Raw genomic sequence first — 27,421 nt, forward strand, 5'->3', positions numbered from 1 at the left:
CCATCATGGTGCCTAGAGACAATCATCATTTGCGTTTTCTCAAGTGCAAATGTTACTTGCCATCTATTTCCCCAAGCTGATATAGCTCTCAGCTGGTGATTGATGTAGCTTAGAGCAGCTGGCATTTTTTCTCTTGGATAAGTGAATGTCAGTGTGCAGTCATCTGCATATGCATGTGATTCTGGGATGAGATGAAGAAGGTCGTTGAAGTAGACATTCCATAACAATGGCCCCAACACGCTTCCTTGTGGAACACTTGCCCCAATAGGATGTCTTGCTGATTCCGTTCCATTGAGAACTACACTTAGAGATCTACCATGAAGGTAATCACTGAGGAGACATAGCGTAGAGCCTGCAATTCCCAGTGCTTGAAGTTTTGCTGAGAGGCCTTGGTGCCACACCCGGTCGAAAGCGCCAGCAATGTTCAGTGCTACCACACAGCTGACTTTGGATTCATCCAGTGACTTGTGCCGCTTAGTGGAGAGGTTTAACAACAGATCAGCAGCAGAGTAACCTTTCCTGAAGCCATATTGACGATCACAAAGTAGTGAGTGATAGTCATAAAACTCTGTCATTTGTCTTGAGATTATTGTCTCAAGGATCTTACCAGTGATTGACAGGAGTGACACTGGTCTGTAGTTGCTGATTTCTGCTCTGCTCTTCTTTTTGTGAACAGGGACTACATTTGCCTCTTTCCATAGAGAGGGCCATTTACACTGTACTAGGCAGTGCTGAAAGATGCGAGTTAGAGGTGCTGCTAGCTGGTCTGCACATCTTCTCAGCAATCTTGGGCTCAACTTGTCTGGGCCCACAGCCTTTTCTTGGTCAAGCGATTTACGAAGGAAATGCACCTCCTCCTGCCTTATTGTCACCACTGACAGTTTTGACACAGTTCTTGCAGCTAGCCAAGGAGGGTCCCTTGCTGGATCAGGAACTTGCATTTTGGTAACAAAGTGTTCAGCAAAGAGGTCCGCCTTCTATTGACTACTAGTAGAGGTGGTCCCATCCTGTCGATTTAGAGGTGGAATGAGTTCATCAGGCAGATAACCTTGTCTGTCCTTGCCCAGGGACCACCAGGTTTTGGAGCCTACCCTACCTGATGCTAGCTTTCTTTTAGTGTCCACCTCTCATTTACCAATGGCCCACTTTTGAACATCACCCATATGTGTACAAGCTTGCCTGTGCAAGTTCCTGTTATAGGTGGTAGGATGTCTCTTATACCTTCGCCATGCTTTGTACTTAGCAGTAGCAGCCTCTCTACAACGAAAGCCAAACCAAGGCTGATCCGTAGGCTTCGTCACATATTGCCGGTGAGGAATGTGTTCTTGTTGTAGATTAAGGATGTGTCCAGTGAAGGCTTTCACTTGGTTGTCAACATCCCCTTGGAGAAGAGCATTCCAATCGATGGTGGCGAGCTCAGAGCGAAGGGCTGGCCAATTACCTCTTTCCCATAGCCCGGTTGTGCGTGTGGACTCCTCACCTCGATCTGTTGGGATTTTAAGTGTCGTAAAAACAGCCTTGTGGTCAGACGATCCAACATAGCCGAGGGGTTGACAAGTGACTATACCTTCTGCCAGATCACTCACTACTGGGTCAAGAGAGGAGCCAGAGATGTGAGTAGGGAAAGCAACAAAGTTTCTCATGTCAAACACTGCAAGAAGGTCATCAAAGTCCCTCTGTATAAGGTGCTGGTTGAGGTCACATACAATTATGATATGTTGACAGTTTTGTTGTAGCAGAAGGGAGTACATATTTTCCATTAGGAAGTTGATGGGATCTGCATGTTGCCACTGAGGTCTGTACAATGCACATGCTAGTACAGAGGTACTAGTGTTTATGCAGAGCTTGAAGAACATCATTTCAAGATGTGTAGGGGTGGTAACATCAATGTGCTGGGCATGAACACTTTTAGAGAAGCACACAGCAACACCTCCTCCTTGCCCTTGCCTGTCTCTCTGTCTCTCTCTGTCTCTGTCTCTCTCTCTGTCTCTGTCTTTTTTTTTTTTTTTTTTTTTTTTACACAGGGTTTGACAAGGTTAAGGATCCCTAGCTTTATTGACAGCTATTTACAGGTTAAGGATTCCTAACTTTATTGGCAAGCTAGGAGCTGTTACCTACATCAGCTCATTTGAAAGCATTTTTATTGTTATGAGACATACAAGTAGGGAACAGGATGAAGTTGGAGCCATGTGTGGGCCAGCATTTTCATTTGATCAACTGACTTTATCTCGTTGACATCATTATGCTGTACGAATGTGTTCCATACTCGAGTCATCCTGGGTATGTATGATCTCAGATGGAGTGATGTTCTGGAGAAGGGTACAGCCAGAGTGAAGTTGCTGCTTTCTGCCCGTCTTGTGGCATAAAAGCTTGTTTCACGCTGTCCTCGAAGTGGATCCAAGTGTGGTATTTTGACAATATTGGCCTTGTACATAACAGTAAGGCCACCCACATCCCTCCTATGTTGAAGGCTCTGCTGAAATGACAGATCTATCCAGGATGGGTCCAGGCGAGAGATGAGACGTCTTGCTCTGTTCTCTACTCTGTCAAGCAGTCGCAGATGAGAGGGGGGGCAGGCAAACCAAGAAAGTGGAGCATACTCAAGGTGTGAGCGTACTTGTGCCTCGTACAGGATCTTGCAACCCCTACTGTCAAGCAGATGCGAGATACGGCGAAGTGCTGTAAGCTTCCTGGCTGCCTTGTTTGCAAGATTTACAACATGGTTCTTCATGGTTAGTTTGGAGTCAAATTTCACCCCAAGGATATCAACTTCTTCTCCAGGTGCCAACACACTCCCATTCATCCTTACTACTGCACCAGCATTACCATCATGGTGCCTAGAGACAATCATCATTTGCGTTTTCTCAAGTGCAAATGTTACTTGCCATCTATTTCCCCAAGCTGATATAGCTCTCAGCTGGTGATTGATGTAGCTTAGAGCAGCTGGCATTTTTTCTCTTGGATAAGTGAATGTCAGTGTGCAGTCATCTGCATATGCATGTGATTCTGGGATGAGATGAAGAAGGTCGTTGAAGTAGACATTCCATAACAATGGCCCCAACACGCTTCCTTGTGGAACACTTGCCCCAATAGGATGTCTTGCTGATTCCGTTCCATTGAGAACTACACTTAGAGATCTACCATGAAGGTAATCACTGAGGAGACATAGCGTAGAGCCTGCAATTCCCAGTGCTTGAAGTTTTGCTGAGAGGCCTTGGTGCCACACCCGGTCGAAAGCGCCAGCAATGTTCAGTGCTACCACACAGCTGACTTTGGATTCATCCAGTGACTTGTGCCGCTTAGTGGAGAGGTTTAACAACAGATCAGCAGCAGAGTAACCTTTCCTGAAGCCATATTGACGATCACAAAGTAGTGAGTGGTAGTCAAAAAAATCTGTCATTTGTCTTGAGATTATTGTCTCAAGGATCTTACCAGTGATTGACAGGAGTGACACTGGTCTGTAGTTGCTGATTTCTGCTCTGCTCTTCTTTTTGTGAACAGGGACTACATTTGCCTCTTTCCATAGAGAGGGCCATTTACACTGTACTAGGCAGTGCTGAAAGATGCGAGTTAGAGGTGCTGCTAGCTGGTCTGCACATCTTCTCAACAATCTTGGGCTCAACTTGTCTGGGCCCAAGGCCTTTTCTTGGTCAAGTGATTTAAGAAGGAGATGCACCTCCTCCTGCCTTATTGTCACCACTGACAGTTTTGACACAGTTCGTGCAGCTAGCCAAGGAGGGTCCCTTGCTGGATCAGGAACTTGCATTTTGGTAGCAAAGTGTTCAACAAAGAGGTCCGCCTTCTCTTGACTACTAGTAGAGGTGGTCCCATCCTGTCGATTTAGAGGTGGAATAAGTTCATCAGGCAGATAACCTTGTCTGTCCTTGACCAGGGACCACCAGGTTTTGAAGCCTACCCTACCTGATGCTAACTTTCTTTTAGTGTCCACCTCCCATTTAGCAATGGCCCACTTTTGAACATCACCCATATCCCTACAGGCTTGCATGTGCAGTTCCTGTTATGGGTGGTAGGATGTCTCTTATACCTTCGCCATGCTTTGTACTTGGCAGTACGCCCTCTAAAAACAGCCAAACCAAGGCTGATCTGTAGGCTTGTCACATAGCCGGTGAGGAATGTGTTCTTGTTGCAGTTTAAAGGATGTGTCCAGTAAAGGGCTTTCACTTGGTTGTCAACATCTCCTCTTCCCTCCTTCCCCCCTCTTTCTCTCTTCCTCCCCTTCCTCTCTCTCTCCTCTCTTTTCTCTTTTCCCTTTCACTCCCTTCTTTCTTCTTCCTTTCTCTTTCCCCTCTCCTTTCCTTCTCTTCCCTCTCTCTCCCCTTTTCTTCTTCCCTTTTTTTCTTTTTCTCTTTTCCTTTTTTCTTCCTTTTCTCTCTCCTCTTCTCTTCCTTTTTCCTTCTCTTTTTTTCTCTCTCTCTCCCTTTTTTCTCCCCCTCCTCCTTCCCTCTCTCTCTCTCTCCTCCTTCTCTCTCTTCCCTTTTCCTTTTCTCCTCTCTCCCCTTCTTTTTCCTCTTTCCCCTTTTTCCCTCTCTCTCTTTCTCTCTTTTTTTCCCTCCTTTTCTCTCTCTCTTTTTCTCTTTCTCTCTCTCTCTCTTCTCTCTCTCTTTTCTCTCTTTCTCTCTCTTCTCTCTTCTCTCTTCTCCTTCTCTCTCTCTTTCTCTCTCTCTCTTTTCTCTCTCTTTTCTCTCTTTTCTCTCTCTTTTCTCTCTTTTTCTTTTTTTTCTTTCTCTCTTTTCTCTTCCCTTCTCTCTCTCTCTCTCTCTCTACTCACCTATTTGTGGTGCAGGGTCAGGCAGCTCCTGGCCCTGCCTCTTCCCAGTTGCTACTGGGCCCCCTCTCCCGCTCCATGAGCTTTATCAAACCTGTCTTAAAACTGTGTATGGTTCCTGCCTCCACTACGTCATTTTCTAGGCTATTCCACTGCCTGACAACTCTATACGAAGAAATACTCCCAAATTTCTCTGACTCATTTGTGTCTTCAACTCAATTTGGGCCCCTTTTTTCCCGTGTCCTCCTGGAACATCCTGTCTTTGTCCACCTTGTCTATTCCCCAGTATTTTATATGTCGTTATCATGTCTCCTGACCCTCCTGTCCTCCAGTGTCGTCAGGCCGATTTCCTTAATCTTCTTCATAGGACATTCCCTAGCCTGGAACCAACCCTTATGCAAACCTTTGTACTTCTCTAGTTTCTTTCGGCTTTATCAGTGCGGGTTCCAAACAGGTGCTGCATACTCCAGTAAGGGCCTGACATACACGGTGTAAATGTCTTGAACATTCCCACAAAAGGGATCGGAAAGCTTCTCAGGTTTGCCAGGCGCCATATGCTGCAAACAGTTATCTGGTTGATGTGTGCTTCGAGACATGCTGGAGTTATACTCACCCCAAGATCTTTTCTCCTTGGGGTTAGGTTTGGTCTTTGGGCCCCTACCTACCTATACTCTGTCTGGGGTTTTTGTGCCTTTCCCCATCTTCATGACTTTGCATTTGGCAGATTAAATTGAGAAGCCATTTGCTGGACCAGGTGTCCCGTCTGTCCCGGTCTCTTTGAAGTCCTGCCTGGTCCTCATCGTTCCAGAGAGTGTAACTAATATCGAAATTGACGAGTTGCAAAGCCTTTTTCCCCATAAGAAATAATGTCAATCCAATTAATCCATTCCAGACACCCAGAAGTCTTAAAACAAAATAATTTTTTACATGAAATATAGATGTACACACACAGAAAACAGTGAGACATGAAGAATGAAACAATAATAGCATGACACTTACCTTTATTGAAAATTCTTCTTAGTGTATGGAAGACAGGAGGAGGAGAGAGGATGGATTAATTATTGTTTGGAAGGGGAATCCCCTTCCATAAAGACTTCAGGTACCAAGTGCTTTATGGAGGTTACCTCCCTTCTTTATTTTTTAATGCCACTAGGACCAGCTTGAGTCACTACACACCTGTGGCACTAAATATCTGTCCAGAGAGCTCTGTTTCTGGTGTCTCTTTAAAATTTCCCTAAAATGGGACAAGACATTGTCATTGTACATGTTGCCGACACGGCTTGCAAGAGCTTTGTCAGGGTGATGTTCCTCCACAAATCTTTCCATCCTACTCCACATTGCACAAATCTCCTTAATCTCTGAAGAGGGCACCTTTGTCCATCTCTCTCCCTCCTCTGAAGCAGTTTCCTGAGCTGTGGTCTGTTGCTGTTCCAGTTGAAGCTTTTGCAACTCTTCAGTGGTTAGCTTTTCATTGTGGTCCTCCACCAACTCTTCCACATCCTCGCCACTCACATCCAACCCCATGGCATTTCCCAATGCCACAATACTTTCCACAACTGGCATAGGCTCCTCAGGGTCAGCCCCAAACCCTTCAAAATCCCTTTTTTGGACACAATCTGGCCACAATTTTCTCCAAGCAGAGTTCAAAGTCCTGGAAGTCACTCCCTCCAAGCCTTATGTATAGGGTTTATGCAATGGAGGATACTGAAGTGATCATTGCAAAACTCTAAGGGTCAGTTGAGTGTCAGAGGTCACATCAAAGCACCTTTGAAACATTGCTTTGGTGTAGAGTTTTTTGAAGTTTGAAATGATCTTCTGGTTCATGGGCTAGATGAGAGGAGTGGTATTAGGAGGCAAGAACTTCACTGTGATGAAATGAAACTCCTCCACCATTTGGTCATCCAAGTCTGGAGGATGAGCAGGTGCATTGTTCATTACCAGGAGGCACTTGGAGTTCCAATTTATTTTCCAGGAGGTATTTCTTCACACTGGGGCCAAATACTTCATTGAACCAATCAAGGAAAATTTCCCCTCTGACCCATGCCTTACTGTTAGCCTTCCACATCAAACACAATTTGCTCTTGGTGACACTATTTTTCTTGAAAACACTGGGATTTTCAGAGTGATACACTAGTAAAGGCTCCACTTCGAAATCCCCACTAGCATTACTACAGAACAAAAGAGTAAGCCTGTCTTACAGACTTGTGTCCTGGTAGTGCCTTTTCCTCCTGCGTAATGTTGGTCTTCCTTGGCATTTTCTTCCAAAACAGGCCTGTTTCATCACAATTGAACACTTGTTGGGGTTTGAATTTGTCAGCCTCTATGTACCCCCTTGAATTTGCACGTATATTTTTCAGCTGCATATTTGTGAGAACTGGCAGCCTCACCATGCCTTACCACACTATGTATGCCACTACTCTTCTTAAATCTCTCAAGTCAGCCTTTGCTGGCCTTAAATTCACTAGCATGAGCACTCGTTGCAGGCATTTTCTTTACGAGATCGGCATGCAACTGCCTTGCCTTTCACAAATTATAGACTGCATAACACTGTCTCCTGCTAATTGTTTCTCGTCGATCCACACCAACAATAACTTCTCAACATCTTCGAGTACGTATGATCTCATTTTTGTGAGCATATTTACCTCTTTAGCTCCATTTTTTCTATTGAATAAGTGCAAGAAACCACCCATTTACCAATTTCAACTATCCAGTACAGTGGTCAGAATTTAGCAATTTTGCCAATTTCACACAAATTTCAAAAGATGCCAATTTCCGAATAGGGTCCAGAACAAACAAGAAATACATTCCTGGCACTAAAATGACATTTCCTCTGTTCATTAGTCACGTCTCAAGGCCCCTCTTACATTCTTTTGCTTTCCACTTTGAATTTTTATTCTCACAAAAAATAGAAGATTTACTGTTATGCAGACTACTGCATTAGTGTAAAAAATGGTATGACTCATATTGGCGCACTTGCAAAAGAATATTAGACTCACCAGTTGACGTGTATTGGACGCTTGGCATGATTTGTTTACTTTTGAACTTTGGTAAAAATCGAACATTTCTGCTACTTTGAGCTCAATTTCAAGGTAATTTTCATTGTAAAACCAGTCAAAATCATCCCAATTTCTATGATATGCCTTCCATTCTATAAAATGAGACCAAGAAAACTATAATACAACAATAAATACTATACGAAAATACAGTGCAAAGTCACTGTTTTATTCCAAAAAAACGGTCAAAGTTTTTTTTTTCTCATTATGCACTGTGCTGCAGGATTTTTTTTTATACCATGCACACTGACCACATAGACCCATTCTTTCATATGGAGGCCTACCAGCTTTCTCCCACTAGATTTGAGGGCGCTAGAATTTAAGTGTACTAGTACGTCAAAAACCCTGGGTCGTAAGCCGTACTAGTACGTCCGAAACCCTCAAAGGGTTAATCAACTTGAGAGACAAAATCCAACAAGTAAAGTATTTAACAATCTTTAACCCTTTGACTGTCGCAACCCCAAATCCTGAAGTGTCTCCTGGTGTCATTAAATATTTGAAAAAAAAAAAAAATTCTTGTGAAATGATAGAGACTTTTCCCAATGATAATGACACCAAAAGTGTGAAATTTGATGGAAAACTTAAGGAATTATGCTCTTGCGAAGTTGGCGACCTTGGCGACATTTATGCAACAGCGATTTTGCCCACTTTGTGCCCTATTTTTGGCCAATTCCATTGTTCCAGTCCACCAAACTCATAGCTATTTCTTTAGAACTCTATTTGTGCTATCGACTGAGTACAAGAGACTGCCCATTTATCGATTTCAACTACCCAATAAAGTGGTCAGAAATTGGCACTTTGGCTAATTTCATGCAAATTAAAAAATGTCAATTTCAAAATAGGGTCCAGAATGAACAATACAAACATTCCTGGCACTAAAATAACATTTTCTCTCTTCATCAGTCATGTCTCCAGGCCCCTGTTATAATACTCTTGCTTTCTAACATATCCACTACTATGAGCTCAATTTTAAGGTATTTTCTGGCATGAAACCAATCAAAATTATATCAGTTCTGTAATATATCTTACATTCTATCAAATGAGACCAAAAAACACACTAGAATACAACCATACAAACCTTATGAAAATACACTGAAAATTCGCCGTTTTACATCAAAAGTACAATCGCCAGTTTTTTCTCATTATGCTCTGCGTGCTGCAGGATTTTCTGTATAGTACATACCACACAGACGTATTCTCTCATGTGTAGGCCCAAGTTTACCAATCACAGTTTATCAGAGTGAACTTATCTCGTGGTGGCTGACAGTGGATTCAAAGCCACCTTTTCTTTTATGGACAGTGTATGGTTTATGTGCTTTACATGACAAGAATCATTTCTTCTATTCATTGGAATCAGGGTTAGAGCTAAAAGTGAGCAGGTTATAACAATAAATATAGAAAAAGAAATTGGAATGACTTATGCAGCAAGTAGCATCACCAAACAGAAGTGGCTGGTTGGTGTTGCAACCCAGAAATTTGAAATTATGCTAACCAAAATTAGTGCCTGATTACTGATGAAACCAGATTACTGATTGCTGGATTAGTAATAGCCAACTTGTACTAAAATCAATCAAAATCATCTCTGTTTTAGTAATATATCTTCAATTCTATCAAATGAGACCAAGAAACCTGAAATTCAACCATAAAAAAACATATGAAAATGCACTGCAAAGTTGCAGTTTTCATCCAAGAATAGTCACATTTTTTTTTCTCATTATGCACTGTGTGCTGCAGGATTTGTTTAATATGGTACACACTTACCACATAGATCAATTCTCTCATATCTAGGCCCAAATTTACCACCCACAACTTATCTGAGTGAGCTGAGCTCATGACATATTACTACTGCACTGACCCTGACTTAAAAGCAGTAGAACTACTGCACTGACCCTGACTTAAAAGCAGTAGAACTACTGCACTGACCCTCAGAGGGTTAAGGGATGAGTGAGGATGTTGCAGTTCAGATGGTCATGTTGCAGTTCAGAGGGTCATGTTGCAGTTCAGATGGTCATGTTGCAGTTCAGATGGTCATGTTGCAGTTCAGAGGGTCATGTTGCAGTTCAGATGGTCATGTTGCAGTTCAGAGGGTCATGGTGCAGTTCAGAGGGTCATGTTGCAGTTCAGATGGTCATGTTGCAGTTCAGAGGGTCATGTTGCAGTTCAGAGGGTCATGTTGCAGTTCAGATGGTCATGTTGCAGTTCAGAGGGTCATGTTGCAGTTCAGATGGTCATGTTGCAGTTCAGAGGGTCATGGTGCAGTTCAGAGGGTCATGTTGCAGTTCAGAGGGCCATGTTGCAGTTCAGAGGGTCATGTTGCAGTTCAGAGGGTCATGTTGCAGTTCAGAGGGTCATGTTGCAGTTCAGAGGGTCATGTTGCAGTTCAGAGGGTCATGTTGCAGTTCAGAGAGTCATGTAGCAGAGATTGAATGAAAGAGTGTGAATTTGTTTCCTATTGTTTTTGGTCATTGTACCACAATGGATGATAGCAGGTATGTTTAAAAATGGAAAATACCTCAGGGATGAGAGGTACTGGAGCACTCCAGTAAAACCTCTTGTCATTCTACTTATCATACACTGGATCACCATCATACTGAATATTTTATTTTGTACAATATTTTATTCATTTCATTCATTATTGATTTTTATTTTCCATGTTCAGCTTCCCTTTCCTTAGTATCTTCTTCATGTCACCCAGTCTCAACATTTTTTTTGTTATTGCTAAATTTTGGCCATTGATGGTACAGTCCTAACCAATCTGCTACTTTACTGTTATATTATTATCTGATTTTGATTTCTGCACATAACCTGTAGTATTTTTATTATGGCAAACACAAATTAACACAAACAATAATAGCAAAATCACTGTTGTAACAGACAGAATTTTCATTAATCTAAAATTTTATTATATTATTACTATATGCTTAAGGTGAAGATATTACTGGAATTCCAATAAAGTATTACTTTCTGTAATTTTTCAGCTGAGACTGAAGAAGTGTTGTGGAGCCAGGGAGTGGATATTCAGCAACACTATGACCAGTTTGTTAGTGTCCCAGGCTGTGGAGATGTCAAGGTGCGCATAGAACGTGTTGCACACACCACCCACGTCTTCATTGACCCAGTCAGTCGAGTGGAAGTCTCTGCCAGAGACATTCGTAGTCGTATTGCAGCAGAACCATCTAAGGGTCGAGTGGCTACCTCGACTAATAAAGGTAGAACTGTTAAGGAAAAAGAAGTCGTGGTATATGAGAAGGAGCATGTGGTTACTGTTGAAGCTGAAGGCAAGAATGAACACTTACCTGCAAAAGAAAATGCTTCTGGAAAGGTTTCCGAGGAAGATGCGTCCCGTCAGCGAGTGACAGCACTTGATAAGGAAGTCAAGTCTACTACTGTTATTTACTGTACATTTATGTGTACACGGGTTGTTTTAGTTCTGAAAGATGATGTCAAAGACCAAGAAAATATATCAGAAATATTGAGAGTTACTCTAGATAATTTTATTGTAAGCCTAAGACCTAAAATTGATCTGTCCGAGAAGCTTCGGGCTCTGGATTACAGAGTTAAAGAGCGGGTTGAGGTGGTCATCTTTGTTGGTGATGCCCAGGTTGATAATCAGCTTTTTGTATCTGGTAAATTTGATTTTCCAGTTATTTTAATAAGACAGGATCCTGAATCAGCTCCAAAATTTTCACCGCTGGATCCAATAGAGAGAGCTATACAAATTTCTCACAATAATGCACTCTTTACATTTTCTGTAGTCATGGAACAGTCTCCAACAAAAATGTGCGTACATTCCATCCATATAAGACAGAATCCTATTACTTTGTATGCTGAGGATGCAGTATTCTACTCTCTCATGGAAATTCTCTCATCTTTTCTTCCGGTATCAAGACACAAAACTTCTAAATTTAGGACAGATAGAGAGAGGAATGAAGAAGAGGAAGAAAGTTTACCAGTAATAATGAGAATGCCAAATGAAGTATTGCTGAAGTCAACAGCCATGACTCATCCTATTCAGATGTCTCAATTAACAATAGAGCCAATTGCTCTGTTGCTTAGTGTCCATGCTTCAGTCAAATTATATATTGCCCTGGATCAGTCTCCACTCAACTTTGGTCGTTTTCAGCGATCTGAAATCCTGACTACCAGTTACACATTAGGACACAGCCTGACGATGCATTATCTGTCGGGGGCACTCATTCGAGCTGGATGGGTTGTGGGATCCCTCGATTTACTTGGCAATCCTGGAGGTTTTGCTAGAACGGTTGGATCAGGCGTAAGAGATTTTGTTCAACTGCCATATGAAGGAATTCTTCAAGGTCCATGGGCTTTCATTGCTGGAGTAACTCATGGTTCAATGTCATTGGTGAAACATCTTACTGCAGGTAAGCAACCTTCATGTTGACAAAGCGGTTTGTTTTTTCATTCTCTATAATTACCAATCTTAGGTACATGAACATCTGTGCTCATAATGTTTGTCCTCAGTAGTTACTGCATCATAAATTTTTAACATTTCCAGTGGTTGCAACACCTTCCACCTTCTTTTTTTTTTTTCATTAACACATTAGCCATTTCCCACCAAGGCAGGGTGGCCCAAAAAAGAAAAACTTTCATCATTCACTCCATCACTGTCTTGCCAGAGGAGTGCTCACACTACAGTTTAAAAATTGCAACATTAATACCTCTCCTTCAGAGTGCAGGCACTGTACTTCCCACCTCCAGGACTCAAATCTGGCCTGCCAGTTTCCCTGAATCCCTTCATAAATGTTACCTTGCTCACACACTTTTAATCACTTCTCTTTTACTCCATTGAATTGTCCCACTACTATGGAATTTTTGTTTCTACTGTAGTACCTTTTTGCCTACTTTTTTCTTAATTTAATCTATGGCCTCTTGTTGTATATGTTAAAAGTACTAATAAATCCTCTATTCATATCCTTTTATGGACTTGTATGTGGTAAAATGGGTAAAATGAAAGCTGGGATTCATGAGATCTAGACAGAAATGTTAAATGCATAGTTTCTTTGTTTAAAGGAAATGGGGGACAAAAGAGAGTGTAGATATTATAGGAATATAAGTCAGTTGAGTGTACCTGGTAAAGTGTATAGTGGAGTTATTGTTGAAAGAGTTAAGGGTGAGACAGAGAGCACGATTGCAGATGACAAGGAGGCTTTAGGAAGGGTAGGGAGTGTGTAGACCAAGTGTTTACAGTGAAACACATAAGTGAATAATATTTAAGTAGGGAAGTTTTCATTGCATTCATGGATTTACAAATGAGCATACAATACAGTGGATAGGGGAGCAATGTGGCAGATGTTACAAGTGTATGGAATAGGTGGTAGGTTACCGAAAGCAGTTAAGACTTTTTATGAAGATAATGAGGTTCAAGTTAGGATATGTAGGAGAGGGAGGGTGATTATTTCCCAGTAAAAGTGGACCTTAGACAGGGGTACGTGATGTCACCATATTTGTTTTAACATACAGATGGGGTTGTAAAAGAAGTGAATGCTAGGGTGTTAGGGAGAGGGATGGGAATAAAATGTACAGAATCTAATACAAAGTGAGAGTTCTCACAGTTGCTATTTGCTGATGGCTGTATGCTTTAGGGAGGATCTGAAGAAAAGTTGCAAAGGTTGGTGGATGAATTTGGAAGGGCATTTTAGAGAAGGAAATTAAAAGTGAATGTAGGAAAGAGCAAGGTGATGAGGGTAACAAAATATGTAGGTGATGAGGGACTGGATATCACATTAGAGGGAGGGAGTATGGAAGAAGTTAATAAGTTCAGATATTTGGGAATGAACTTATCAGCAGATGGGTCTATGAAAGACAAGGTGGGTGGTGCCTGGAAGTATCTGTGGAGACAAAGAATGTTATCCATGGAGACAGAGGGGAATGTATGAGAGCATAGTGGTACCAACACATATATGGGTGTGAAGTATGGGTTGTGAATGTTGCAGCATGGAGGAGACTGGAGGCAGCAGAGATGTTGTGTCTGAAGTTAATGTGTGGTGTAAATATTATACAGAAAATTGGTAGCTTGGAGAGGAGGTGCGGAGTTACAAAAAGTATTATCCAGAGGGCTGAGGAGGGAGGAGGTGCTATAGAGATGATTTGGACATTTAGAAAGGATGGAGCAAAATAGGATGATGTGAAGGATGCATAAATCTGTAGTAGAGGGAAGGCAGGGTAGTGGTCAGCCTAGGAAAGGTTGGAGGGAGGGGGTAAAGGAAGTTTTTTTTGTGCAACATCTTGGACATCCAGCAGGTATGTATGAGCATGTTTGATGGGAATGAGTGGAGGCAAATGGTTTTTATGTCTTGACATGCTGTTGGAGTGCAAGGAAGGTAACGTTTATGAAGGGATTCAGGAAAATCAGTTAGGCGAACTTGAGCCCTGGTGGTGGGAAGTACAGCGCCTGTGCTTTGAAGGAAGGCTGGTTATATTTGCAGCTTGGAGGCGCATCTAAACTGTAGTATAGGTGCCCCTCTGACAAGATACTGATAGAGTAAGTAATGGTAAAAGTGTTTCTTGCTTTTCAGGCCACCCTACCTTGGTGGGAGATGGCTGGTTTGTTAAAAAATATATGCGGTTATCGTGTTTCCTCGCTTCGTATCAGCCAACAAGGCCACGTTTAACGTGTGTATACACGCCCATGTAAATATGTATAGTTGGTAGTTCTCCAAGAGAACCTCACAAGGTGTTTAGTAACCATCCACAGTATGTCCCACAGATACTTTGCATTTCATCTTGTCTGTAGTGAGCTAACAGCTTGTAGTGAGACCCTTCCATGAGGCTTTACCAGGGTCTTTCTTATTATACAGCCATCATGGCTAACATTAGTCCATGTAGTCATCATGGGTAACACTGGTTCATGCAGTCATCATGGATAACATTGGTCTATGCAATCATCATGGGTAACATTGGTCCATGCAATCATCATGGGTAACATTGGTCCATGCAATAATCATGGGTAACATTGGTCCATACAGTCATCATGGGTAACATTGGTCCATGCAATCATCATGGGTAACATTGGTCCATGCAATAATCATGGGTAACATTGGTCCATACAGTCATCATGGGTAACATTGGTCCATGCAATCATCATGGGTAACATTGGTCCATGCAATAATCATGGGTAACATTGGTCCATACAGTCATCATGGGTAACATTGGTCCATGCAATCATCATGGGTAACATTGGTCCATGCAATAATCATGGGTAACATTGGTCCATACAGTCATCATGGGTAACATTGGTCCATGCAATCATCATGGGTAACATTGGTCCATGCAATAATCATGGGTAACATTGGTCCATACAGTCATCATGGGTAACATTGGTCCATGCAATCATCATGGGTAACATTGGTCCATGCAATAATCATGGGTAACATTGGTCCATACAGTCATCATGGGTAACATTGGTCCATGCAATCATCATGGGTAACATTGGTCCATGCAATCATCATGGGTAACATTGGTCCATGCAATCATCATGGGTAACATTGGTCCATGCAATAATCATGGGTAATATTGGTCCATATAGTCATCATGGGTAACATTGGTCCATGCAGTCATCATGGGTAACATTGGTCCATGCAATCATCATGGGTAACATTGGTCCATGCAGTCATCATGGGTAACATTGGCCCATGCAGTCATCATGGGGTAACACTGGTTCACTGGTGCTTATTATTCACTTGCAAATTTTGTAGCTGCAATTTTGTCTGAACTGGCAGCCTTGCCATGCCTTATCACACTGTGTATGCCACTAGGGTTCTTAACCCTTTCAGGGTCCAAGGCCCAAATCTGAAGTGGTGCCCCAGTGTCCAAGAATTTTCCAAAAAAAAATTTGTTATTTTTTCTTATGAAATGGTAGAGAATCTTTTTGTGAAGGTAATAAAACAAAAAGTACGAAATTTGATGGAAAATTGACGAAATTATGCTCTCGCGAATTTTGATGTGTCAGCGATATTTACGAATCGGCGATTTTGCCGACTTTGACTTCCATTTTAGGCCAATTATATCATTCCAGTCGACCAAATTCTTAGCTATTTTACTAGTATTACTTCTATTCTATCGATTGAGCACAAGAAATCGCCAAGTCAACTGTTTCAACTACAAAATAAAGTGATCGAAAATTGGTAATTTGGCCAATTTAACACAAAGTTCAAAATATTCCAATTTCAAAATAGCATCCAGAATAAACAATGTAGGCATTCCTGGCACTAAACTAACATTTCCTCGGTTCATTAGTTACGTTTTGAGGCTTTACAAATAAATCCCATTTTTATTTTTTATTTACATAATGAATTTTTATTCACACCAAAAAATAGAAGATTTACTGTTATGCAATATTGTAATAATTGTATAAATATCATCACCACATTTGTGAATGTGTATTAGACCCACCAGCTGACGTGTATTAGACGTGTGAGGTCGTTTGTTTACTCTTGAACATCGACAAAAATTTAACATTTCCGCTACTTTGAGCTCAGTTTCAAGCCATTTCCGGTGCTAAAACCAATCAAAATCATCTCTATTTCTGTAATATGTCTTCCATTCTATCAAATGAGACCAAGAAATTGCAAATACAACTATAAAAAACATACGAAAAAACACTGCAAAGTTGCTGTTTTAATCGAAAATCTTGGTTTCAGTTTTTTCTCTCATTATACACAGTGTACTGCAGGATTTGTTTTATGTGGTGCACACATACCACATAGATGTATTCTCTCATATCTAGGCCCAAGTGTACCACTCACAGTTTATCAGAGTGAGCTGAGCTCATGACGTAGATCTACGGTTTGGACACTGAACGCAAAGCCGTAGATCTACGGGACGGACCCTGAAAGGGTTAAATCTCTCAAACCAGCCTTTGCTGGCCTTAAATTCACAAATATCAGTACTCGTTGCAGGCAATTTCTTTACGAGATCGTCATGCAATTGCCAAGCCTTTTCACAAATAAGCGACTGCATAAGACTATCTCCTGCTAATTGTTTCTCATTTTTCCACACCAACAATAACTTCTCAACATCTTTGAGTACTGGCAATCTCATATTTGTCAGCATGTTTACTCCCTTTGCAACAACAGCTTCCTTGATTTCCTTTTTCTTGGCCACGATGGAAGCTATGCTTGTATGGGGATTCTTATACATCCTGGCCAGTTTGGCCACATGTATGCCACTTTCATATTGTTCAATGATGTTTTTCTTGAATTTAATTGTATTTCTCACCTTCTTTACCAAAGGCCTGGCACTAGGAGCTTTCTTTGGGGCCATAGTAGCTTATTTAGCAGTTGCAAGCACTAAAATGAATACAGGTACCATCCGACTTACGACCGAGTTCGGTTCCGATCAACCGGTCGTAAGTCGAAATGGACATAAATCGAACCTTACTACTGAATATCAGCATCACATTTTTGTAATGACTTTATTTTATTGTTTTATTTTGGTATTTCATGTTTTACTTTACTTCTTATGCTGTTAGTACTGTATTTTATACTGTAAGGTTTAGGATAAACACTGTGTACAACACAAACACTTGTTTATCTCCCAGAAATTTGGCATAAAAAGCATGGTTGTAAGTCGAGTGGTCGTATGTCGAGCAGGTCATAAGTCGGATGGTAGGTGTGGAAAATACTGTATACAGTGGACCCCCGGTTAACGAACTTTTTTCATTCCAGTAGTATGTTCAGGTGCCAGTACTGACCGAATTTTTTCCCATAAGGAATATTGTGAAGTAGATTAGTCCATTTCAGACCCCCAAACATACACGTACAAACGCACTTACATAAATACACTTACATAATTGGTCGCATTTGGAGGTGATCGTTAAGCGGGGGTCCACTGTATATTTTTCAGAAATACAGTAGTTATAGGTAAATAGATGGCCTATACCGTATTTAATAATATTTGTCATAAAAAATGGGAAATTTTCTGCACCTATGCAGAAGGCTCTCGCCATTGTTTGTTTTGAATTGAGAGTAACAGACGTTAGTAATGGGAAGAATTTTCGTGCTGTAGAGGTAAAATTGGGTTGACACCTCTCAAATAGGAGGCGAAATTGTTGGATGTGCATTCCTGCATAACTTGAGATATCAGGCGACTGGACAAGACAGCTCCAGGAACCTCAGATAAGCTATTTAGATTTATGTTATAATTCTGGCCAGTATTTTCATAAATTTAGTTATCGAGGTTTTCTGAGTATGATACAACTTGGTCTCCAGTCAAATTGGTGAGTGATATTAAGATATTCTCTTTCTGTTATGTAAATGTGTGTGTATATATAATCCTTTTTTAATTTTAATATACAGTCCACAAATTTATATATTTACCAGCATTCCTGGTGATGTATCTTTCATTTATAATTAATAGGTCCAGAGCAACTTGTGGATATGACAGTGGTAGGTATCGAAGGGGGACATTTTTTGTGACCTAGGTGTCCCAAATTCCTACTTGTCTAACTGGTAAATAATAATTATCTTTGTTCATTTACTGTTATGTACATAATGATACATTCAGAAAAATGCAATTTTCCACAGTAGGTGTATTTTGAAATATTTCGTATGAACAAGTGAGGGGACCATCACTAACTGGTAAACAATGCCACACTGGCTGGGAAGGGAGTGCGAGGCGGCTCAGAGTCGTGAGTATGCGTCTGGGACGAATGACTATTTGTGAGTCAAACGATGATTCGTGAGTCAATGTTTTGATAAAAATAACTACGATTTTCAAAAATTATAACTTTCGAGCCTTATGATTATCAAGGGTCTACTGTATTGTACACAATGTTTGGGCACATAACATAGAAATATTGTATACAGTGTTTGTGTATGTAACATAGAAATATTGTACACAATGTTTGTGTATGTAAAATAGAAATATGTACTATTGTATACAATATTTGTGTATGTAAAATAGAAATATTGTATACAATGTTTGTGTATGTAACAGAAATATTGTATACAATGTTTGTGTACATAACATAGAAATACATGTATACGAAGTTTGTGTACATAACATAGAAATATTGTATACAGTGTTTGTGTACGTAACATAGAAATATTGTACACAGTGTTTGTGGACGTAACATAGAAATATTGTATACAATGTTTGTGCACGTAAAATAGAAATATTGTACACAATGTTTGTGTACGTACCATAGAAATATTGTACACAATGTTTATGTAAGTAACATAGAAATATTGTGTGCAATGTGCACGTCACAGAAATATTATACACATTGTGTTCATAACATAGAAATATTGAATACAATGTTTGTGTACCTTTCATAGAAATATTGTATACACTGGTGTTAAGAGCACACAGGTGTTATAAACACTTGTAATAAATTTCAATATTTGACTTTCTTGGGTTATCCTAAGTGTATATAGTGTGCCATTATGTGCCATAACACCAGTGTTCCCTCAAACCATCATAATTATAATTGTATGCCTTGCGTATACGTATAACCTAAATAAAAGCATACTTATGTAGATTTAATCTCCCACAGTATAACCCAGTAAAGTCAAGCAGTGTTACTTATTTTCATGTTTTAAGGAGCATTAAACCTTGAAAAATTTGTAACATCATAAGATTTCCTTTTACACACAATGTTAGAAGACAAAAATAAAAAAAAGTAAGGCAAATATTTATTTGTACAAATTTATGGCGTATGTTGTGTGGTGTGTATCTTCCCGTGTTGCCAGTATTAAAACACCTTGAAATGCACCGCATAAGACACTAATGTACATAGTGTTACATGAAACACTACTATCTATAATGTTAAATAAGACACTAGTGTACATGGTGTTACAAAAGACAGTAGTGTACATAGTGTTACATAAGACACTAGTGTGCATAGTGTTACATGAAACACTAGTGTACATAGTGTTACATAAGACACTAGTGTACATAGTGTTACATGAAACACTAGTGTACATAGTGTTATGTGAAACACTAGTGTACATAGTGTTATGTGAAACACTAGTGTACATAGTGTTACATAAGACACTAGTGTACATAGTGTTATGTGAAACACTAGTGTACATAGTGTTACATAAGACACTAGTGTACATAGTGTTACATGAAACACTAGTGTACATAGTGTTACATGAAACACTAGTGTACATAGTGTTACATGAAACACTAGTGTACATAGTGTTACATGAAATACTAGTGTACATAGTGTTATAGGAAACACTAGTGTACATAGTGTTACATAAGACACTAGTGTACATAGTGTTACATGAAACACTAGTGTACATAGTGTTACATGAAACACTAGTGTACATAGTGTTACATGAAACACTAGTGTACATTGTGTTATATGAAACACTAGTGTACATAGTGTTATATGAAACACTAGTGTACATAGTGTTACATAAGACACTAGTGTACATAGTGTTACATGAAACACTAGTGTACATAGTGTTACATGAAACACTAGTGTACAGTGTGTTATATGAAACACTAGTGTACATAGTGTTACATAAGACACTAGTGTACATTGTGTTATATGAAACACTAGTGTACATAGTGTTACATAAGACACTAGTGTACATAGTGTTACATGAAACACTAGTGTACATAGTGTTACATAAGACACTAGTGTACATAGTGTTACATGAAACACTAGTGTACATAGTGTTACATAAGACACTAGTGTACATAGTGTTACATGAAACACTAGTGTACATAGTGTTACATGAAACACTAGTGTACATTGTGTTATATGAAACACTAGTGTACATAGTGTTACATAAGACACTAGTGTACATAGTGTTACATGAAACACTAGTGTACATAGTGTTACATAAGACACTAGTGTACATAGTGTTACATGAAACACTAGTGTACATAGTGTTACATAAGACACTAGTGTACATAGTGTTACATGAAACACTAGTGTACATAGTGTTACATAAGACACTAGTGTACATAGTGTTACATGAAACACTAGTGTACATAGTGTTACATAAGACACTAGTGTACATAGTGTTACATGAAACACTAGTGTACATAGTGTTACATGAAACACTAGTGTACATTGTGTTATATGAAACACTAGTGTACATAGTGTTACATAAGACACTAGTGTACATAGTGTTACATGAAACACTAGTGTACATAGTGTTATATGAAACACTAGTGTACATAGTGTTACATGAAACACTAGTGTACATAGTGTTACATGAAACACTAGTGTACATAGTGTTACATGAAACACTAGTGTACATAGTGTTACATGGAACACTAGTGTACATAGTGTTACATGAAACACTAGTGTACATAGTGTTACATGAAACACTAGTGTACATAGTGTTACATGAAACACTAGTGTACATAGTGTTACATGGAACACTAGTGTACATAGTGTTACATGAAACACTAGTGTACATAGTGTTACATGGAACACTAGTGTACATAGTGTTACATGAAACACTAGTGTACATAGTGTCACTGCCCTTCATACGCGTTTGTTTACAATTCTCGGCATGAATTATTCATTACTTCTCCCTTTGTTTATGATGGCATCTGAAGGTGAACATGGTAATAATATGGCTGTGAAGTGTAGCCCAGGGGGGCTACATATGTGTACCTACATCTACTGCTGCCTACACTGGCTTCCTAAAAATATATACTACTCACCTCTTGCCCTACATTAAGACTCCAAATATTTTAAGGTAAGCAATGAATGTACTGGGGCAGTAAATGACAAAGAATGGGGGAAGTAACTAGAGAGAGGGTTTTGATACCTAAAGTCCTTATGGAGGGGGGTTCCCAACTCCCTCTCCCTTCCTTGCCTTCTTCAATACTCCAACAAGAGTCTTCAATAAAGGTATGTAATGTTCATTTATCCTTAAAATTTGTGCTTTATATTTATTTCTCATTGTTTTCTCTATGTAAAACTATAGTTAATCTTTAAAAAATGTATTTTTTGTTAATATTTTTGGGTGTCTGAAACGATTAATTGGATTTACATTAATTCTTATGGGAAATATTACTTCTGTTTTCGGCTTTTTCAGATTTTGGCCGACCTTCTGGAATGGATTACGCTCGATGACCGGAGTTCCACTGTAGTAGAATTATATGTGCATTCTTTTGATGATATTTATCTTTTATATTAATAACATCTATGGTTGTAAGAGTTGCTTGGACATCCAACAGCCTTGTGTGAGCATCTTAACCCTTTCAGGGTCGACAAGCCCTCTCAGAGACTTGTTCTCAGGATCGCCAAAATTTCAAAAAAAAAAAAAATTTATTGTTTCTTATGAAAAGATAGAGAATCTTTTCCTGATCATAATGACACCAAAAGTATGAAATTTGATGGAAAACTTACGGAATTATGCTCTTGCAAAGTTAGCGGTCTCGACGATGTTTACGCATCAGCAATTTTGCCCACTTTGAGCCCTATTTTCGGCCAATTTCACTGTACTAGTCGACAAAAATCATGAATATTTCGGTAGAGCTCCATTTTTTCTATCAAGTGAGTGCAAGAAACCACCCATCTACCGATTTCAACTATCCAGTTAAGTGGTCAGAATTTAGCAATTTTGCCAATTTCACACAAATTTCAAAAGATGCCAATTTCCAGATAGGGTCTAGAATAAACAAGAAAGACATTCCTGGCACTAAAATGACATTTTCTCTGTTCATTAGTCATGTCCCAACGCCCCTCTTACATTCTTTTGCTTTCCACTTTAAATTTTTATTCTCACAAAAAATAGAAGATTTACTGTTATGCAGACTACTGCATTAGTGTAAAAAATGGTGTAAATAATATCAGCACACTTGTGAAAGAATATTAGACTCACCAGTTCACGTGTATTGGATGCTTAGCATGATTTGTTTACTTTTGAACTTTGGTAAAAATCGAACATTTCTGCTACTTTGAGCTCAATTTCAAGGTACTTTTCATTGCAAAATCAGTCAAAATCATTTCCATTTCTGTAATATGTCTTTCATTCTATAGAATGAGACCAGGAAAACTAGAATACAACAATAAATACCATACGAAAATACAGTGCAAAGTCGCTGTTTTAATCCAAAAACACGATCAAAGTTTTTTTTTTTTCTCATTACGCACTGTGTGCTGCAGGATTTTTTTATACTGCGCACACTGACCACATAGACCCATTCTTTCATATGTAGGCCTACCAGCTTTCTCTCACTAGATTTGAGGGCGCTAGAATTTAGGCGTTCTAGTACATCAAAAACCCTTGTGCATAAGCCATACTAGTACGGCCGAAACCCCGAAAGGGTTAAGAGTGAGTAGAGGCAAGTGGTTTCTATGATTTGATGTGTTGTTGTAGTGTGAGCAATCTATGAAGGGATTCAAGAAAACTGGTTAGCCTGGCTTGAGTCCTGGTGGTCAAAAGTACAAAGCCTGCACCTTGATGGAAGTTTGAGGACATTGCAGTTTGAGGGGTCTTCTGAACTGTGATGTCAGCCCACTTCTTGAGAGACTGTGATTGAATAAATGACTGTAGAAGTAGTCTATCTTTTTCAGTTCACTCTATCTTGACAAGACTGCTTGTGTGTTGAAAAAAGCTAATTCTTACAGGTACAGTGGTATCTTTAACGAATTTAGCAAGTTCACTGGCACGCAACATGGAACGTCTCTCACTAGATGAAGATCACATTGAACGAAGTGAAGCTGGTCGACGCTATCAACCGTCTGGTCTTGTAAATGGACTTGTGCAGGGACTCTCTGCATTTGGAATATCACTTTTAGGTATGATAATTTGCCTCTAATGTGTGTGATGTGTATAATCACTTGCATGGATCCAGTCACGTCAAACCTTTCCAATTTCATTACCATATCATTCACATTCTTTGAATATCCTTTTAGAATAAATAGTAACTTTTCAATTGTAAAAGTTTATAAATAAGTACATGCAGTCTGAGGGAGAGTTGGAGCTGTTGCAGTCAGAAGGTGATCTGAATTGTGATGTCAGTACACTTTTAAAAGGACAGTGGTTAAATGAATAATGATGAATGTATTTTTTTCTTTGGGTCACCATACATTGGTAGCAGATAATCATTGAAGTTAAAAAAAAATAGGAATTCATTTATGGTGTAAAGAGGATAGTTTAGATTTTCTTAGCATCTACTCCAGATACAGTATAAGATAATTGATAGTGTTGTGTAGACAGGACTAAGAGAGTGACTGGCTAAAACACTGTAGTAGAAGTGTTGTGTAGACAGGACTAAGAGAGTGACTGGCTAAAACACTGTAGTAGAAGTGATGTGTAGACAGGACTAAGAGAGTGACTGGCTAAAACACTGTAGTAGAAGTGATGTGTAGACAGGACTAAGAGAGTGACTGGCTAAAACACTGTAGTAGATATTACGCCATGATGGATACAGAGTCTCCGGCATTCACAATACTTGGAGGTTTTATAAGATCATTTATGGTTATGTGGAAAATAATGTGTTCTTCATATATTTACCAGAATTGTAGTCTGCAAAAGTATTAATCGAAATATCTGTATAACAATTGTTTTTACATGTTGTCTGTTGACTGATGTGAAGCACAGTGTTCACCAGGTGTACAGTGTTCACCAGGTGCACAGTGTGATGTACAGTGTTCACCAGGTGCACAGTGTGATGTACAGTGTTCACCAGGTGCACAGTGTGATGTACAGTGTTCACCAGGTGCACAGTGTGATGTACAGTGTTCACCAGGTGCACAGTGTGATGTACAGTGTTCATCAGGTGCACAGTGTGATGTACAGTGTTCACCAGGTGCACACTGTGATGTACAGTGTTCACCAGGTGCACAGTGTGATGTACAGTGTTCAGGTGCACAGTGTGATGTACAGTGTTCACCAGGTGCACAGTGTGATGTACAGTGTTCACCAGGTGTACAGTGTTCACCAGGTGCACAGTGTGATGTACAGTGTTCACCAGGTGTACAGTGTTCACCAGGTGCACAGTGTGATGTACAGTGTTCACCAGGTGTACAGTGTTCACCAGGTGCACAGTGTGATGTACAGTGTTCACCAGGTGCACAGTGTGATGTACAGTGTTCACCAGGTGCACAGTGTGATGTACAGTGTTCACCAGGTGCACAGTGTGATGTACAGTGTTCACCAGGTGCACAGTGTGATGTACAGTGTTTACCAGGTGCACAGTGTGATGTACAGTGTTTACCAGGTGCACAGTGTGATGTACAGTGTTTACCAGGTGCAAAGTGTGATGTACAGTGTTCACCAGGTGCACAGTGTGATGTACAGTGTTCACCAGGTGCACAGTGTGATGTACAGTGTTCACCAGGTGCACAGTGTGAAGTACAGTGTTTACCAGGTGCACAGTGTGATGTACAGTGTTCACCAGGTGCACAGTGTGAAGTACAGTGTTTACCAGGTGCACAGTGTGATGTACAGTGTTCACCAGGTGCACAGTGTGATGTACAGTGTTCACCAGGTGCACAGTGTGATGTACAGTGTTCACCAGGTGCACAGTGTGATGTACAGTGTTTACCAGGTGCACAGTGTGATGTACAGTGTTCACCAGGTGCACAGTGTGATGTACAGTGTTCATGTGCACAGTGTGATGTACAGTGTTCACCATGTGCACAGTGTGAAGTACAGTGTTCACCAGGTGCACAGTGTGATGTACAGTGTTCACCAGGTGCACAGTGTGAAGTACAGTGTTTACCAGGTGCACAGTGTGATGTACAGTGTTCACCAGGTGCACAGTGTGATGTACAGTGTTCACCAGGTGCACAGTGTGATGTACAGTGTTCACCAGGTGCACAGTGTGATGTACAGTGTTTACCAGGTGCACAGTGTGATGTACAGTGTTCACCAGGTGCACAGTGTGATGTACAGTGTTCACCAGGTGCACAGTGTGATGTACAATGTTTACCAGGTGCACAGTGTGATGTACAGTGTTTACCAGGTGCACAGTGTGATGTACAGTGTTTACCAGGTGCACAGTGTGATGTACAGTGTTCACCAGGTGCACAGTGTGATGTACAGTGTTCACCAGGTGCACAGTGTGATGTACAGTGTTCACCAGGTGCACAGTGTGATGTACAGTGTTTACCAGGTGCACAGTGTGATGTACAGTGTTCACCAGGTGCACAGTGTGAAGTACAGTGTTTACCAGGTGCACAGTGTGATGTACATTGTTCACCAGGTGCACAGTGTGAAGTACAGTGTTTACCAGGTGCACAGTGTGATGTACAGTGTTCACCAGGTGCACAGTGTGAAGTACAGTGTTTACCAGGTGCACAGTGTGATGTACAGTGTTCACCAGGCGCACAGTGTGAAGTACAGTGTTTACCAGGTGCACAGTGTGATGTACAGTGTTCACCAGGTGCACAGTGTGATGTACAGTGTTCACCAGGTGCACAGTGTGATGTACAATGTTCACCAGGTGCACAGTGTGATGTATAGTGTTTACCATGTGCACAGTGTGATGTACAGTGTTTACCAGGTGCACAGTGTGATGTACAGTGTTCACCAGGCGCACAGTGTGAAGTACAGTGTTTACCAGGTGCACAGTGTGATGTACAGTGTTCACCAGGTGCATAGTGTGATGTACAGTGTTCACCAGGCGCACAGTGTGAAGTACAGTGTTTACCAGGTGCACAGTGTGATGTACAGTGTTCACCAGGTGCACAGTGTGATGTACAGTGTTCACCAGGTGCACAGTGTGATGTACAGTGTTCACCAGGTGCACAGTGTGATGTACAGTGTTCACCAGGTGCACAGTGTGATGTACAGTGTTCACCAGGTGCACAGTGTGATGTACAGTGTTCACCAGGTGCACAGTGTGATGTACAGTGTTCACCAGGTGCACAGTGTGATGTACAGTGTTCACCAGGTGCACAGTGTGATGTACAGTGTTCACCAGGTGCACACTGTGAAGTACAGTGTTCACCAGGTGCACAGTGTGATGTACAGTGTTTACCAGGTGCACAGTGTGAAGTACAGTGTTCACCAGGTGCACAGTGTGATGTACAGTGTTCACCAGGTGCACAGTGTGATGTACAGTGTTCACCAGGTGCACAGTGTGAAGTACAGTGTTCACCAGGTGCACAGTGTGATGTACAGTGTTCACCAGGTGCACAGTGTGATGTACAGTGTTCACCAGGTGCACAGTGTGATGTACAGTGTTCACCAGGTGCACAGTGTGATGTACAGTGTTCACCAGGTGCACAGTGTGATGTGTAGTGTTCACAGTGTGATGTACAGTGTTCACCAGGTGCACAGTGTGATGTACAGTGTTTACCAGGTGCACAGTGTGATGTACAGTGTTCACCAGGTGCACAGTGTGATGTACAGTGTTTACCAGGTGCACAGTGTGATGTACAAGGTGTTCAGTGTTCCAGGTGCACAGTGTGAAGTACAGTGTTTACCAGGTGCACAGTGTGATGTACAGTGTTCACCAGGTGCACAGTGTGATGTACAGTGTTTACCAGGTGCACAGTGTGATGTACAGTGTTCACCAGGTGCACAGTGTGATGTACAGTTCACCAGTTCACAGTGTGAAGTACAGTGTTTACCAGCACAGTGTGATGTACAGTGTTCACCAGGTGCACAGTGTGATGTACAGTGTTCACACA

General features: G+C 40.6%; 1 protein-coding gene across 1 annotated transcript in view; it reads left to right on the plus strand.

Annotated features, from left to right (window-relative positions):
* Vps13B (vacuolar protein sorting 13B) overlaps window positions 1-27,421 on the plus strand; it is a 394,231-nt gene that overhangs the window by 313,489 nt on the left and 53,321 nt on the right. Inside the window, exons 35-36 of the mRNA XM_070098172.1 lie at window positions 10,818-12,221; window positions 23,408-23,578. Coding sequence (XP_069954273.1) covers window positions 10,818-12,221; window positions 23,408-23,578 — 1,575 coding nt within the window. The remainder of the gene's footprint in view (window positions 1-10,817; window positions 12,222-23,407; window positions 23,579-27,421) is intronic.

This window comes from Cherax quadricarinatus, chromosome 4, assembly GCF_038502225.1.
Source record: "Cherax quadricarinatus isolate ZL_2023a chromosome 4, ASM3850222v1, whole genome shotgun sequence".
Classification (NCBI taxonomy): domain Eukaryota; kingdom Metazoa; phylum Arthropoda; class Malacostraca; order Decapoda; family Parastacidae; genus Cherax; species Cherax quadricarinatus.